Genomic DNA, 14641 nt, shown 5'->3' on the forward strand with positions numbered 1-14641 from the left:
TGTGAAAGATAAGTACATTAATAGTATCATGTAGTCATTGGGTTAACAATATTACCAGTAGTTGTCCCATCAGTGATAGTGACTAGTACAGTTACATCTTGTGATGTTACTCTACTAAGTGTAACACCCACTAGTAATTGACCATCGTCTTCTGATACTGAATATTCTGTTTGGTTCAGTGATAATACTGCTTCTGTTGAGGGGGGGGACAATTTTATATAGCAAGATACAACAGTGTAGTCACTCCACTTACCATCATCATCCATTATAGTCACATTACCACTGATAACATCTCCAGTAGTAACTCCACACGTGGTAACAGACTCTATAGTGACACTGAACACTTCATCACATTCTACAACATCATTATCAATAATGTCTATTGTAAATAATTTTGTTAATACTCCAGCAGGAACAACAACTGTGATCCTTGTTCCATTGTAATCTTCAACATCTGTTGATGCAGTGAATAAATTATATTAAAATACATCACTTGTGTATTTTGTATCAGAACACACAATAGTAGCCAAGTACAGCTAGTGTGGGCACACTACATACAAGTGTGTATTTACAGGAACCAAGAAAATGTCGTTTTCACACATTCATATATATCTCAATTATACTGGACTGGAAATAAACAAGTTTTACTGTGGAAACTCTCTCTGGATAGAGAACTTCCTATTTCTAATTCAAGTCGATCCAACCAGCCATCACTGAGGTATGTACTTTCAAAGTTAATTTCGTACTTTCTTTTTAATCTTCTTCTTTTTCTTTTCGCACACTTTACAAACATTGCAATAACACGCATGTGCTTTAGTCTATTTGCTTCACTTTTGAAAGGTGATAAAAGCATAATGTGGCACATTTACAGTCCAATTGCTATACATATACATCAAATTAAAAACAAAGGAGTTATGCACAATTTTGAAAACTGCAAAGTGATACTGTTGTCATGTGCTTGACGGAAACGGAATCACTTAAAAATCGGTCTGTACATGAAATAACTATCATTGTGCAAATTTTAAAGTACTGAGAAAATTAGCTAAGGAGATATCAAGTTAATACCAAACATATAAGGATGATTAATACAACAGTCACTGAGAAGTAAACATGTACAAAACAAGTACAGTTTGTCTACGTAGGTTTGAATCAGGGACCTCCACATCTATGTATATGCCATACTCTTTAACACTCTACCACTGCTGTAAGTTGCACACCTCACTTAATTTCTACCTTATAATAATTATGGAAGTTCTAGTATAGTACACTAGAATTGTAAAGTTTTATAATCCCGTGGATCTACCAGTGGACATTCTAAGACATTCTATCTGCTTTGTATTAGAAGTGCTCAGAAAAAGTATGTGCTCTATTAGAGTACTAAAAAATAGTCTAATAAAATCACATGCAATAATCATGTGATCAACATAGCTAGTTACTATAATAGAGCAATCAGCGATAGTACAATTTCATTGTCGTTATGCAAATTAGTCAAATTTTCTTGCACATGTTGGTTAACAATCAAGGTACACACCTTCAGTAATGTACTAGAAATTGGTTTAAATATCAATGAAAAAGCAGAAGCCAATCATATAATGTACATATACAAAACACGCATGCATGTACCAAGCGTATTTTGAGAAAGACATGGATCTTATACAAATATTTAAATTGAACAAACAATATAAAGTTACTCACCAGTAGCAGTAATGTCCATTGTAGTCAGTACAACTTCAAAAGATTCAAATGATACTTGACTGAGTGTCAGTGTTAATGTCACTACACTATTGTTCTCTCTTGTCTCATAACTGGACTGTTCAATGTTCACCATGACTATACAGGATATTATACATGTTACACACTGATCAACATAAGATATATTATCAAAACACATGGTAGCGTTGTGCAGCCAAGAAAGCCGGCATGTCACACCATGAGTATATTTAAAAGAAGAAACAAAACACAGTTTTTACACATGCGTACATAGCTTCATTCCCCTTTCTTGAATTGGAATTATTTCTATACTGCAAACACCCTCCAACTTCAGCACCCCACTTACCAATTTTGAGCAAGACTGCCTAATGCAACCGTGAAATATGAGCCTTCAAAATTTGGCTTAATTTATTTGGGTTTTTTCTCCTGGTTTAGGGGGCTCAGGGGGCTTAGATTCATTTTTCCGTGCACTTTACAAAAACCATTATAAAATGCAAATGCATAACATGATTTTCTTAAATGTATTGCAGCAATCACATACCAAGTTTGGTGCAAATCTGATTAATAGGCATAGAGTTGTGGACAATTGCGTTACAAAAGGCCAACTTGTTGTCACACCTACAGGGTAAACTGCCTATGGGAATAACCTAAAAATTGGTATGCGCATAGGTTAACCAGCATAGCTCAACCATCATAGCTCAAACCTTTTGTGATATAAAAGAAACCACATTGACAGTTATACAGTTACAATTAAACCAAACAATTGCAAAATGCGGGATTGATATACTCTAATAGAACAGTCACCAAGGAGTAAAAGGTGCATGAAAAATGAAAAACTTACCAGCGTTTGAACTAGGGACCTCAATACTGAACACCTATATCCTTAACCACTGAGCCACTGCTATCACGGCTAATCACCTCACTTAATTTATACTTTATAAATGAAACTAAAATCTATTCAATAGTAAAAGTTCATAATTTCATAATATATCTACCAATGGAAAGTCTATAGATTGTTCTAGAACATTCTATGTGTGTTCTATTATGAATCTCCTTTAAAAAATATGCGCTCTATTAGAGCATCACAAAAGTAATCAAATAAATACTGTAATACAATACTATTGCAACTTCTATATTATTCAATCAAATCAAAGCCGGTATTATAGCCATTTTGGTACAGATTGGTGGGGTAGTACAATACTACTCACACCATCGTCATCATCATAATCATAATAATAAGTGCTATGCTAATAAAATTTGTGACGACAGGCTGTAAATCATATTCTAACATAAAAGGCAACTGCAACTTGTCACGTTTTACATGCAAAATCAAGATATTCTAATAGAACAGTCACTGCAAAATTCTAATAGACAAATAGTACAATCATGTATACATAACTTGGAAGGAATTTACTTTGGTATAAAACACCATTGCACATAAACACAAGCACTCCATGTATATTACAATTTTATAACCATAAATAAGCAGCAAACATTGAGCGCAACAAACTGAACATTCATTCACAACAATCATTAGGGACCCGCCGATTATGCTGGCATAATTATGAGCATAATAGGTGCCTGAAAGCATTGAGCATAATGCTAGCATAATAGGTAGAGTATTTGTATGAATTCTTGCTTATCAAAATAGCTATCACGGAAAGATCGATATACTCTAATAGAACAGTCAGTAACTCTAATAGAACAATCACATAGCTGACTGTTCTATTAGAGTATATCGATATTTTCTGTGATATGCATTTTGACAAGTAAGTTTGTGCTTCAGCCACTTATTATTTATCCATAAACTGGAAATTATTAGCAGAGCATGAGAACTGAGGGATAAATAATTGGGCATAATTTGAGCATAATAGGTAAGTATTGAGCATAAATTTAAGCATAATAGGTATATATTTGAGCAGTGCAGCATAGCATAATAGGTAAAATTATGAGCATAATTTTGAGCATAATAGATACCTAAAAGCATTGAGCATAATGCCAGCATAATAGGTTAAATATTTGTACGATAGTGTAAACTCTTGCTGGAAAAATGACAATTGCAAAATAAGATCGATATACTCTAATAGAGCAGTCAGTAACTCTAATAGAACAATCATCAAACTGACTGTTCTATTAGAGTATATCGATATTTTCTCTTACATGCAGCAAGAATTTATTATTTGTGTTCCAGTCACTAATTTTATTCTTTCTATACAGTGTTAAATTAGTAGCAAAGCATATGAACTAAGGCATGAACATTGAACATAATCGAGCATAATAGGTAAATATTGAGCATTAATTTAAGCATGATAGGTGAATTTTTTAGCAGTGCAGCATAGCATAATAGGTAAAATTATGAGCATAATCGGCGGGTCCCTAACAATCATTCATACGCAGCAACATTGAGCATGGCAAACGCAACATCCATACACAACAGATGTTCATATGCAAAAAACTTTGATTGCAACAGACGCAACATTCATACACCACAGACGTTCATACACAACAAACATTGAACGCAACAAGTATTGGTCACAGCAAACATAGCATTCATACACAACAGGTGTACATACGCAACAATTGTTTGCAATGAAACATCAGCCACAAAAAGCACACCATTCACACATGAAGAATACTACATTAATGCACAAAAAAAGCATGTACCCACAACAACATTAATAACAAATGTATTCTGTAACACCAAAACCACAAATTGAAGACAACAACAACATTGGCTGCAGCAAACACAGCATGCAAACACAACTAAATAAATACTACACTGATACTCCACAAGTATGTACATTCATAACAGTCATGGTTTGCAACACAGACACTACAAGCTATGAATGGCCCTGACTATGTGTACGGACACACTATAACAGATGAAAACCTCAATGATAACACACACAGTTTTGATGTATAACCTAATAGCATGGCCAGTAACTTTTGCGTCCCACCTCAATTGTAAGTAGAAAGCACAAAATAAAGGCAGTGAAGCTTGAATGGGTACTTTGAGGCAGCAATTTTGTTAAACACCAATCAGCAATTTAGTGGATAGTGGAATGGCAGTACACTGAAGGGTAATGAAATATAATATTCATAATTTTGATTAACAAGTGTTCAACTCAACATTTCAACAAACACATGGGATTAAATTTTTATTGCTACAGTAATCTCTTATGTTTAACTTAGCATGTGCCTTCACATAACTAATTCATCAATGTATGGGTAAAATCCATAAATACATAGATACAGCTGTATGATCTGAGATTTTGCTCTAAATTTCTAGTAAGCTGGTCTAGTATACCACTTAAATATAAACTTTATGGCTCTATTATATGCACTAAATATATCTAGAATTTTGTGTAACTTTTGACCAATGGCTTCTGATGCAATCTGAGCAAGCTGATTTTTTCACAGATATGCTATACATATAATTTGGCCATTTTATTCCAGAGGCAATAGTTAAAAGTAAAACAAAATGGTATTTTGCATAAAACAATGCATGTTCGGTGCTGTGCAAATTTTATTTAGTGATGTAATTTAAGGAAAAATATGATGTAAGGGATCAAAGAAATAAATGAGAAAGGTCTCCTACACCTGAAGATATAGCAGTGGACATTTAATGTAAACCCTACTTCAGCCTATACCCATGGCTAAATTGGGGATTAAATGCCCACTAGTATATCTTCAGGTATAAGCGACCTCCCTTCTTTTGATTTCTTTGAATCCTGATCGAACTATATATAACCCTGTAAAGAGATCTGCTAGAAACCAGTGACCTGTAGAGAGTTCAGCTACAAAAACAAATCACCCTTTAGAGGGATCAGCCAGACATAGTAACCCTGTAGAGAGAACAGATAGAAACAAACCACCTTGTAGAGAATTCAGCTACAAAGAAACCACCCTGTAGAGAGTTCATCTACCGTATAAACAAGTTAACCTGCAGAGAGATTGGCTAGAAACAAGTCACCTTATAGAGAGATGAGCTAGAAACTAGACGCAATGTAGAGAGTGCAGCTACAAACAAATCACCCTGTAGAGAGTTCAGCTAGGAACAAGTTACCCTGTAGAGAGATCAGTTAGAAACAAGTTGCTCTGTAGAGAGATCAGCTAGAAACAAGTCACCCTCTAGAGAAATCGGCTAGAAACAAATCACCTTGTAGAGAGTTCAACTACAAACAAAATCACCCTGTAGAGACTCATCTACAAACAAATCACCCTGTAGAGAGTCAACTCTAAACGGATTATACTGTAGAGAGTTCAGCTAGAAACAAGTTACCCTGTAGAGAGAATCCTGTACAGAGTTCAGCTACAAGCAAATCACCCTGTAGATAGTTCAGCTACATTTCAAGTTACTCGGTAGAGAGATCAGCTGCAAACAAGTTATCCTGTAGGGAATAAACTGAATGTAATAAATATATGTATTACAAGTACACGAAAAAATTTGGAATTTTCAACTAGAGTAGGGACGACAGTACATTGATAAAAAGTTCTGAAACAAGTGCATAGGGGTAGTGAACAATACTAAAATACAGTTAAATAATAAGACGTGTTATATCCCTACTGTGCATTTCATTATGGCATCTTAAGCACAGTAGGGATATAACATGTCTTATTATTTAACTGTATTTTAGTATTGTTCACTACCCCTATGCACTTGTTTCAGTACGTTTTATCAATGTACTGTCGTCCCTACTCTAGTTGAAAATTCCAAATTTTTTCGTGTACTTGTTTGTTAACTTTTTTTGTAAATAATTTTATTATAGCTGGTGGCCCCACGCATACCGCATCTGAAAAGGCACCGCACGCCCCAGCTATATCAATTATCGTGTGAAAAGTGGAGTTACCATTACACTTTGTTGTCAGTTATGTTCAACCTGTTACACAGCATTTTAATCAAGAACTTGTTGAAAGCATTTCGGGTCGATCTGAAAGCTTGTTTGGGTTTAGTTTTACCTCACCAATACTGCCTCATCGTTGTAAGGGAAAATTGAGGCTGATGTTTGAGTGATATTATTTTGTGGGCCACGCCTACTCCTTTGTGGTCCCTACTATACAGTTACCATCGTACTGTATGATAAGCCCTACTCTACCTTTTACACATTCGTTAGCTATAACTTTGTTAACAATGATGTTACCAAATAAACTATGATTTCTTTGTACCTGTCATAGGTTAGCTATACAGTACACATTGATCATTGTAGTCGGAATATGGTGGAACACAACAAGTAATTGTTGCACATAAGGACGATGCTGCTGGAGCGACTGACAACTGACAAGGAATTGTGACAAAACATAATATGCAGGGTTTCTATAAGATTATGCACTTAATACATTATTATTCATGCATTGAATTAGAAGTTTTGTATATGCATTTTACACTTAATAGTGTTAACAGCTTTAGATAGTTATTTGACTATTCCAATCATGTATGTATATGGTTTTGCTGACCTGTGTAGACAATAGTAAGCACATGCAAGGATACATAAAGAAATGTTAATACTGTAGTAGCGAAGAATGTATTAGTTGCAAAGAAATGCATTTAGAAATGCAGCAGTTAAACCTAGCTGCTAAACAACAAACACACTAATACTAAACTAGATGTCTTACGCGTATATCTTGTCGACGACGTACGACAGATCCTGTATAAACCAAACGTCAAATCACAAACGTATTCTAAAAGTCTGGTGCGATAACACGTGTATTCACAATGATTATGGAAGCCCTATTGATATGAAAGCCCTATTGATATGAAAGCCCTATTGATATGAAAGCCCTACTGCTGAGCAATGGCCACGATAAAGAAGGATCAAAGGAAAATCAGTAAGCAATAGCGTATACATTGTAGGATATTTAAAATACTAAAAGTTTCATCTCCATGAAATTCGAAGCATTTCTGCCAAAGAAGTAAGGCTGTAGCTGTAGCCAATTTTCCGCTACGCTTGACTGAACGCAGCAGGCAGGCAGGCAGGCAGGCAGGCAGGCAGGCAGGCAGGCAGGCAGGCAGGCAGGCAGGCAGGCAGGCAGGCAGGCAGGCAGGCAGGCAGGCAGGCAGGCAGGCAGGCAGGCAGGCAGGCAGGCAGGCAGGCAGGCAGGCAGGCAGGCAGGCAGGCAGGCAGGCAGGCAGGCAGGCAGGCAGGCAGGCAGGCAGGCAGGCAGGCAGGCAGGCAGGCAGGCAGGCAGGCAGTAGAAAATTCGCAAAAATAATTTTTTTTTAAATTTCGTAGCACCTAATTGAAAATGCTTCTGGTCGTTCTGAAGGCATGTTTGGGCTTGGTTATACCTGACCAATACTGTAAAGTGGCCGTGAAGGGTTTGCAAAGATGATTTTGGCTTGATTTATCTTCGTAGACCATGCCCACATCTTCGTCGTCCCTACCATACAGTACTATCGTACTGTATGATAATTATAATTTGTATATTTACTGATAAAATCAGAAATAGTTAAAGTATTAAAAATCAGCTTCAAATCTTTTTCTTCTTCCTGTGGTAATGGAAAAAAGGATAGGTTTAAAAAGGTTTAAAAAGCCCCAAAGCAGGCCATAGGCCAACTTCAGGGAATACAAATACAAAAAGGTGATATATCTTCTAATCCAAAACAGCCAAGCTATGAAAAAAGAGTGCAGCCCTCAAAAAGACTACTATGGTGAAAAAATATGTGAAATCCAAGGTGGCAGCCAAGAAATGGCTGTAATGGTAGGCTAATGGTAAAAATTTTATAACAACAATTTAAGTGAATTTGATGTCAAAATCAATTCCTAATTAGTGAGCTGATCTGCAAGAGCCCTAAATGTTAGCGCATTTTTCATATTCCATTTTATTACATTTTCTTAATCTACTGGCATAGCCAAAGGAATGGTCAAGCAAAGTTTCAGCTCTAGAAGCTAAGAACTTTTGAAGTTACAGTGCTACCATGTGCAAAAACAGAAAGATTGATTTGTACAGGGACAATATAGAAAATAAACTGCATATGCTTAATTTAAAGGTCATAACTTACGTACAAATGCAAGATGCAACTTATTCTCTATGAACAGGCAAATCCATTGCTAGGTAAGTTTTTTTTTCCACGCTCTGTTGCGACCAGGAAAGCAACAGTAAATCATCGAGTAAACTGCTCATCCAATACGAGGAAGACTAACATTCACATCTTCCATGTCCATAGGGCATGAAAAGAAAAATTTCAAACCCCCCTTGCTTTAGGGTTTTTGACATTAACATCTTCCTTCATCACAAAACAAGAGCTCAAAAATTTACAATTTTTCATATTTTAAAAATATTTTACCCATTACGTTTGTGGCATTCCAGGCTTGCACTAACAAGTAGCAGATCCAGTCACATTTTTCCTTGTATTTATTTGCTTACTTTTTGCAACATTATTATGACCAGTGAACTTACTCATACCACATTAGAAGAAAAGTGGCCATTATGCTCACCCTGTTATACAGCATTACTAGAACACTACGAAAAAGACCTCTGCAATCAAACTAGTTACAATGGAAAACTCAGATGATTCCTATTACAAATAATCGCAAATGTGGGAAGCCATCGTGTGGTGCAACTGTGAATCAATACCTTGCTCTATCTGCAAAGATAAATAGGACACAGAGTAGGATGCAGGTAAGTCCATGAAGCATGCATTGTACACACTGTGGTATGTCGGGCTGAAGCGACACCAAACAGCAAAAAAAATCAAGCCTGTAGCCTTGGACATTATATTCAGTTATGCTTGGCATCAGGCAGCCAATAGAAAATTTCACTTAATAATTTTAAAAAAAATGTAGCAACCTATTGGAAGCGTTTCAAGTAATATTGAAGGCACTCGGGAATGTATATAATCAAGGCACCATGAAGGTATTGTGAGGCTGGTTTCTGGACAATATTTTTATTGTGAGAAAGTACAAACCTCCATGTGTACCCGGGAAGGTACAAACACTGGAATGGACCACTGGACTGGTGTTTTGGTTTTCATTTCATTTTTAAACAAGGCGCGCGCCCACAGCTGGCCAAAGGCTGGCTGTGGGTGCGAGCCTGGTTTATTGAAATTGTTTTCCGAAAAGTGTATGTGTGTTTGTATGTATGCATGTTTGTTTGTATATTTGTTTGTCTTTCCGCACCCACGTGAGCAAAACTTAGTTCGCTGAAAATAGCCTTTATGTGATAAATTAAGGCCATATAGAGTCTGTATTAAACTTTTGGGCAGGTAAGCTTTGGTTTAAGATGGTTTAAGATGGTTAATACGTGCCAGTTTTTGAAATACCGGTGAAACGAGTTTATAAGGACACGGAGAAGGCCTTTCCCAGTGGGCTCTACGGACATCAAACAGCCAAAAAACAACACAGCTAGCCTCCTAGGCTACTGGGTATAATGAATTCCTTTGAGTTGAAAAGGGGGCATGCCTGTACATATATAAATGAAATAATGAGCAGCTTTGAGGCTTTGCATGGAGAATTTTCATAAGAAAATGTTATAGACGAACTATAAAACAGTTAAGAAGATACTTCAGTACATTATTAGTGGGTTAAAGCGTTTTGTTCAAGTCTTAGCAGCACTTAGCAACATAATTACAGAATTACAAAATATTTCATCAATTACGAAAATAATATTAAATACGATGATTCAATTGTACATGTAGCAACAAAGCAAAATCCAATATAAATATTAGTTTAGTGCACTGTTAATAAATTCCAGTTAGGTTTGTTTGCTGCATGGCACCTGGTTTTAGAAATACTACATCATCAACTTGTTTACATTCTTTCTAGTCAGGGCACAGGTTTGTGTATTAGAAAGTTGGATTTTGAAACTTCCCTTACTAGGTACATTCTCCACCATGGTAAGCACCTTATTTGCAGACCACTTGTACAGAATTACCTGATTAGAAACATTATGTACACATTGACAGCAACTGTTTTTTATCCCCAAATACATGTGGTAGAGTCTAGATCAACTGTTGAATCTCATAAAATTTTGGACGTGTACAGTATATCACCAAACAGTAATTACACTGTTCCACTACTGTGTTTATGTACACATTGACTTAGTATCATCATACATGACATACTATTTATCTGCAAAATAGAGTGTTTGGGTAGAGAAGGTGCCAAGGAATCATATCTGACAAATAATACAATGCCCAATGAATTAGAGAAACTTGCATGTATATCACCAATAGCATACAAATTAATATGTGACTGGATTTTGGAAAATGATCCAAATCACACATTAGAAATTTTGAGATTAACGGTTTTAATGAATAAGTCAGTATAACCTGCCAAGGATAGCAAGCACGCATATGAAATTTACACAAAAGATGCATTAATTTATTACTTTTCAGACCACTTCCAGTACTTGTAGCTGCTTGTAGAGTTTCCCACCGCATAAGATAGAAAATCTGAGCAGTTGGACGAGTGAAGTAGTATCACGAGTGCTCACAAAGGGGTGGAGGGTGGGGGTGGCGAAATGGGAAAGGTGTAGACTTCAAAATGGAGGCAGACCACGATTGGAGTCCAGACATGAGATTACAGGGCTGTGCTAGCTCCTTAGTGGCTGATATGTAGCAAAATCAATACAAAAAATGTCTGGCCAACATTATGAGGCTGTCCACCAGTAAACCAGTGATTCTTGCCAAGCCAGTTCCTCCACAAGACCAGAAACCACCATTCGAGCTCTACACACCACCCAGAAAAGATGTCTGTTGAAACCAACCTCGAGTAGTTTAAGTAGTAGTGAGGGTCAAAACTATTAGTACAGTAACTATAGTGCTAATTGGTAGCTATCACTGGAGGTGGTAGTTTGATTTTGCCTGATATGCGATTTGGATCGGTTTCGTAAAATCTGGTCACATATGAAATAGATTGTTCATTAAACTGAAAGCATCACGTATATGCAGCTATACATGCATTATTTTAGGGACATGTCACATTAACATACGTATATACGTAGGAATGATGAAAACAAATGGACAGGTGTGTTGCAGAAATGCTAGCTATGCTAATGTTTAACAATACTGATTAAAGCTTAAAGTTAGGAACCAAAAGCACTGTCAGTGTTTGTACTTTCCCATGTGTGTCCATTAATAATTGTACAGAAGGAAATAAAATTAGCCTAGCAACATGAAAAGATTAAAGTGAACATGAAGCCCTTCATACACACATGTATATAATGTTTTTGAGTAGCTACAATTATTTTAAGACAGGTGGAACACTACCAAGTTGTTGCAGAGCTAAGTCAGCCCATACATTGCTGACACCCAATGCAGTAGTCACAGCTATGTCTGCACAATTTGGCATGGGAGGCTATTACAATCCAAAAATTGAGCACTATGCATTTGAGCAGTACTTAAAAAATCACCTGCTATGCTTTGACAAATCCTAAAATTAAGCCACATTATATGACCAATAATTTGCTATATTAGACCATTTACATTGATGTTCAGGCTCAAATAGTTATGTTCTTTTAGCTGGTTGCTATAATTATTAGAGTATTTCATTTTTATGTGACTGATTTATTAGAGTAGTAATATTGTGTAATTGTTCTGTTAGAATATCTGACTGCTCTATTAAAGTACCTCAATCCTTTTAATGGCATTGTGCAATATGCAGATTTTCCTCCTGTTTACAATGGCGGATCCAGGATGGGGCATTTGGGGCAAATGCCCCCCCCCCCCAGTGACCTTGTGGAGGAGCCATAGCTACTTCTCATACTATTACAACTTTATGTCAGGCCAAGATCAGTTTATATAACTCATGAAAATATGCACATTTATTAGCATTTATTACAAATTCACCTGAAACCAAAGTGAACCAAACTCAAACTAGCTATGAAATTGTCACCCTGCACCTTCGTGCGTACTAAGCGCCTCTAAAAATAATTATTGTGTTGCTGTTGTTTAAGACATTCAGAGCTATTTAAACAGTTTTTAAGACTTCACAAAGGCCAAAATGGTAAAAATCAACAGTGAGATACTACTAAGAGGTGTATTATTTGCTGCACAAAAATGCAGTAACTAACAACAGAATCTGACTCTCCCTAACCACCTACAACTTGGCTTGTTTGTGCCCCTCCCCTTGCCAGGTCCTGGATCCGCCCCTGGTTTAAGCTTTACAAAGCTAGCATAATTTCCAATTCCTATACACACCTATTATACCCAAAATTATGCTGGCCAGCATAATCGCTGCATCCCTATGCACAATATAGCAAAAGTCGTAGGCTCTATAGGCAATTCTGATATTGCACTTATACATAAAATTTGCAATAGTGGAGTGGTTATATCAAAGCATGCAGAAGTTAATTGTGGATGTGCATCTTGTTAGCCAGTTGATGCAGAGATATACAGACATAACAATTATAGAAATGTGCAGTGCATAGCACACAAAAAACACTTTACCTTTACATAGACATAGTCCTCCAGGATGACCATATCCTACTTCAGTAGTAAACCCATACACTATTGTTGTCATCAGAGCTGATGCATTAGTATGGATGACCTCAACCACACCCTCTGATACAGTCACCTTTGTAGCATATGCTTCAGTGACATTGTTAACTTTAACTGGTACCCATCCCTGCGTATCTAGTGACTTGTTCACTCCTCCTGATATCAAATAGATCATGTCAGGTTGATAATATTGTGCCAGTACTATGATGTTAACATAGTGATTGTACCGTGATCGATGAGGATTTCGAATAGTGGAAGTGCTAAACTGGTTAGTGTACTGAGATACAGCTGGTATCATTGTCATCATTACATCACCTCTGGTACTATCATCACCTGGACCATGACTAAATTGTGCAACAAAAATTTTCTTGTTTGAGTGAATAGAACAGTACTCTTGATGAATGTATTTCTTTAAAACAATACCTCCTGCATTAAGTGAGTAAGATGTCTTGGAGTTATTACAGTATATGTCAATTATAGTAGAAGTATTGGTTGTCAAAACTTTGATAGTGAATAATTTCCTGGTGGCTAATGGTGCAATATAAAACACTTTGCTCCACAATGTGGTAGGTGGGATCTGTTCTACTATATGATCACATGACCCATCTCCTTGTTTCATGATTGCACACTGATGACCACTAAACACAGAAGCTGGTTTATCTGTAGCAATTTTAGTTCCAGTTAAGTCTTCAAATGATCTGATAAGTATTGTTTGTAACCAGTTGATCACAAATGTGTGCTGAGTACCAGGAGTGAGGTCATAAGTGGTATCACTTACACGAACCTTTACAGATTGTGTGACTGTTAAATTCATCACTGTGCTATTTTCTATACCAACTATTAGTATTGAACTTTGATGCCGATCACTGTCCCGTTCTGTAACACTTCTGGCTACCGAAATCCCATAATACACACACTCTTCTGAGCATTGTAGATATGATGCTGGTAATGCAAGAAATGTATCACTAGAATCAAACCTATCATTCTGACCAAACACTGTCATTGTGCTGCTGTTAGTCATGATGTACACTCCTTTGTTCTGATCATCAATCGATGATACCATAACATTATTAGGAAGATTTATCACAACATTATTATCATTGGATGCAATAACTCCTTTATCGGAATATCCCAATCCTGGTATCTCAATTGAATAGAACACTGGCTGTGATTCACTCACTGTTAATGTAACTGATATGTTGGTAGTATCATAGTTAGCATAATATCCCAAATAGAAATCAGCAACACCACTGCCTATCAATTAAATACATATACGAGGGATAACATACTACAGTAAAGCTCACGGGTAACGTCACATGTACAGGTGGGGTCTATTCTACGGAACGGAACGGAACAGAATGATGGACTAAACCACGGAACGGAACGCTTTCTCAAACTGAAGCTTGCAACTTACCATTGCTGAAACTGTCCTTACAAATTATCAGTGGCACCTCCAGTGGGTCATTAAACATAAGATAAAAAGAATTAAAGGAT

General features: G+C 36.6%; 1 protein-coding gene across 1 annotated transcript; it reads right to left on the reverse strand.

Moving 5' to 3' along the window:
• Positions 1-26: 26 nt before the first annotated feature.
• LOC136255043 (uncharacterized) lies at positions 27-14641 on the reverse strand. Its single transcript, XM_066047763.1, has 5 exons — positions 14562-14641; positions 13097-14401; positions 1696-1830; positions 254-454; positions 27-193 (listed from the first exon to the last, which is right to left on the reverse strand). Exons 1-5 carry the CDS (start codon positions 14617-14619, stop codon positions 27-29), a joined length of 1866 nt encoding a protein of 621 aa, XP_065903835.1. The 5' UTR covers positions 14620-14641.

This window comes from Dysidea avara, chromosome 5 (assembly GCF_963678975.1).
Source record: "Dysidea avara chromosome 5, odDysAvar1.4, whole genome shotgun sequence".
NCBI classification, from domain to species: Eukaryota; Metazoa; Porifera; class Demospongiae; order Dictyoceratida; family Dysideidae; genus Dysidea; species Dysidea avara.

Coding starts and splice junctions, on each gene's coding strand:
- LOC136255043 (XM_066047763.1), bottom strand. CDS start 14,619: ATGTTTAATGACCCACTGGAGGTGCCACTGATAATTTGTAAGGACAGT. Junction 14,402..14,561: donor TAAGGACAGTTTCAGCAATG/GTAAGTTGCAAG, acceptor TTTAATTGATAG/GCAGTGGTGTTGCTGATTTC. Junction 455..1,695: donor AATGGACATTACTGCTACTG/GTGAGTAACTTT, acceptor CTGCATCAACAG/ATGTTGAAGATTACAATGGA.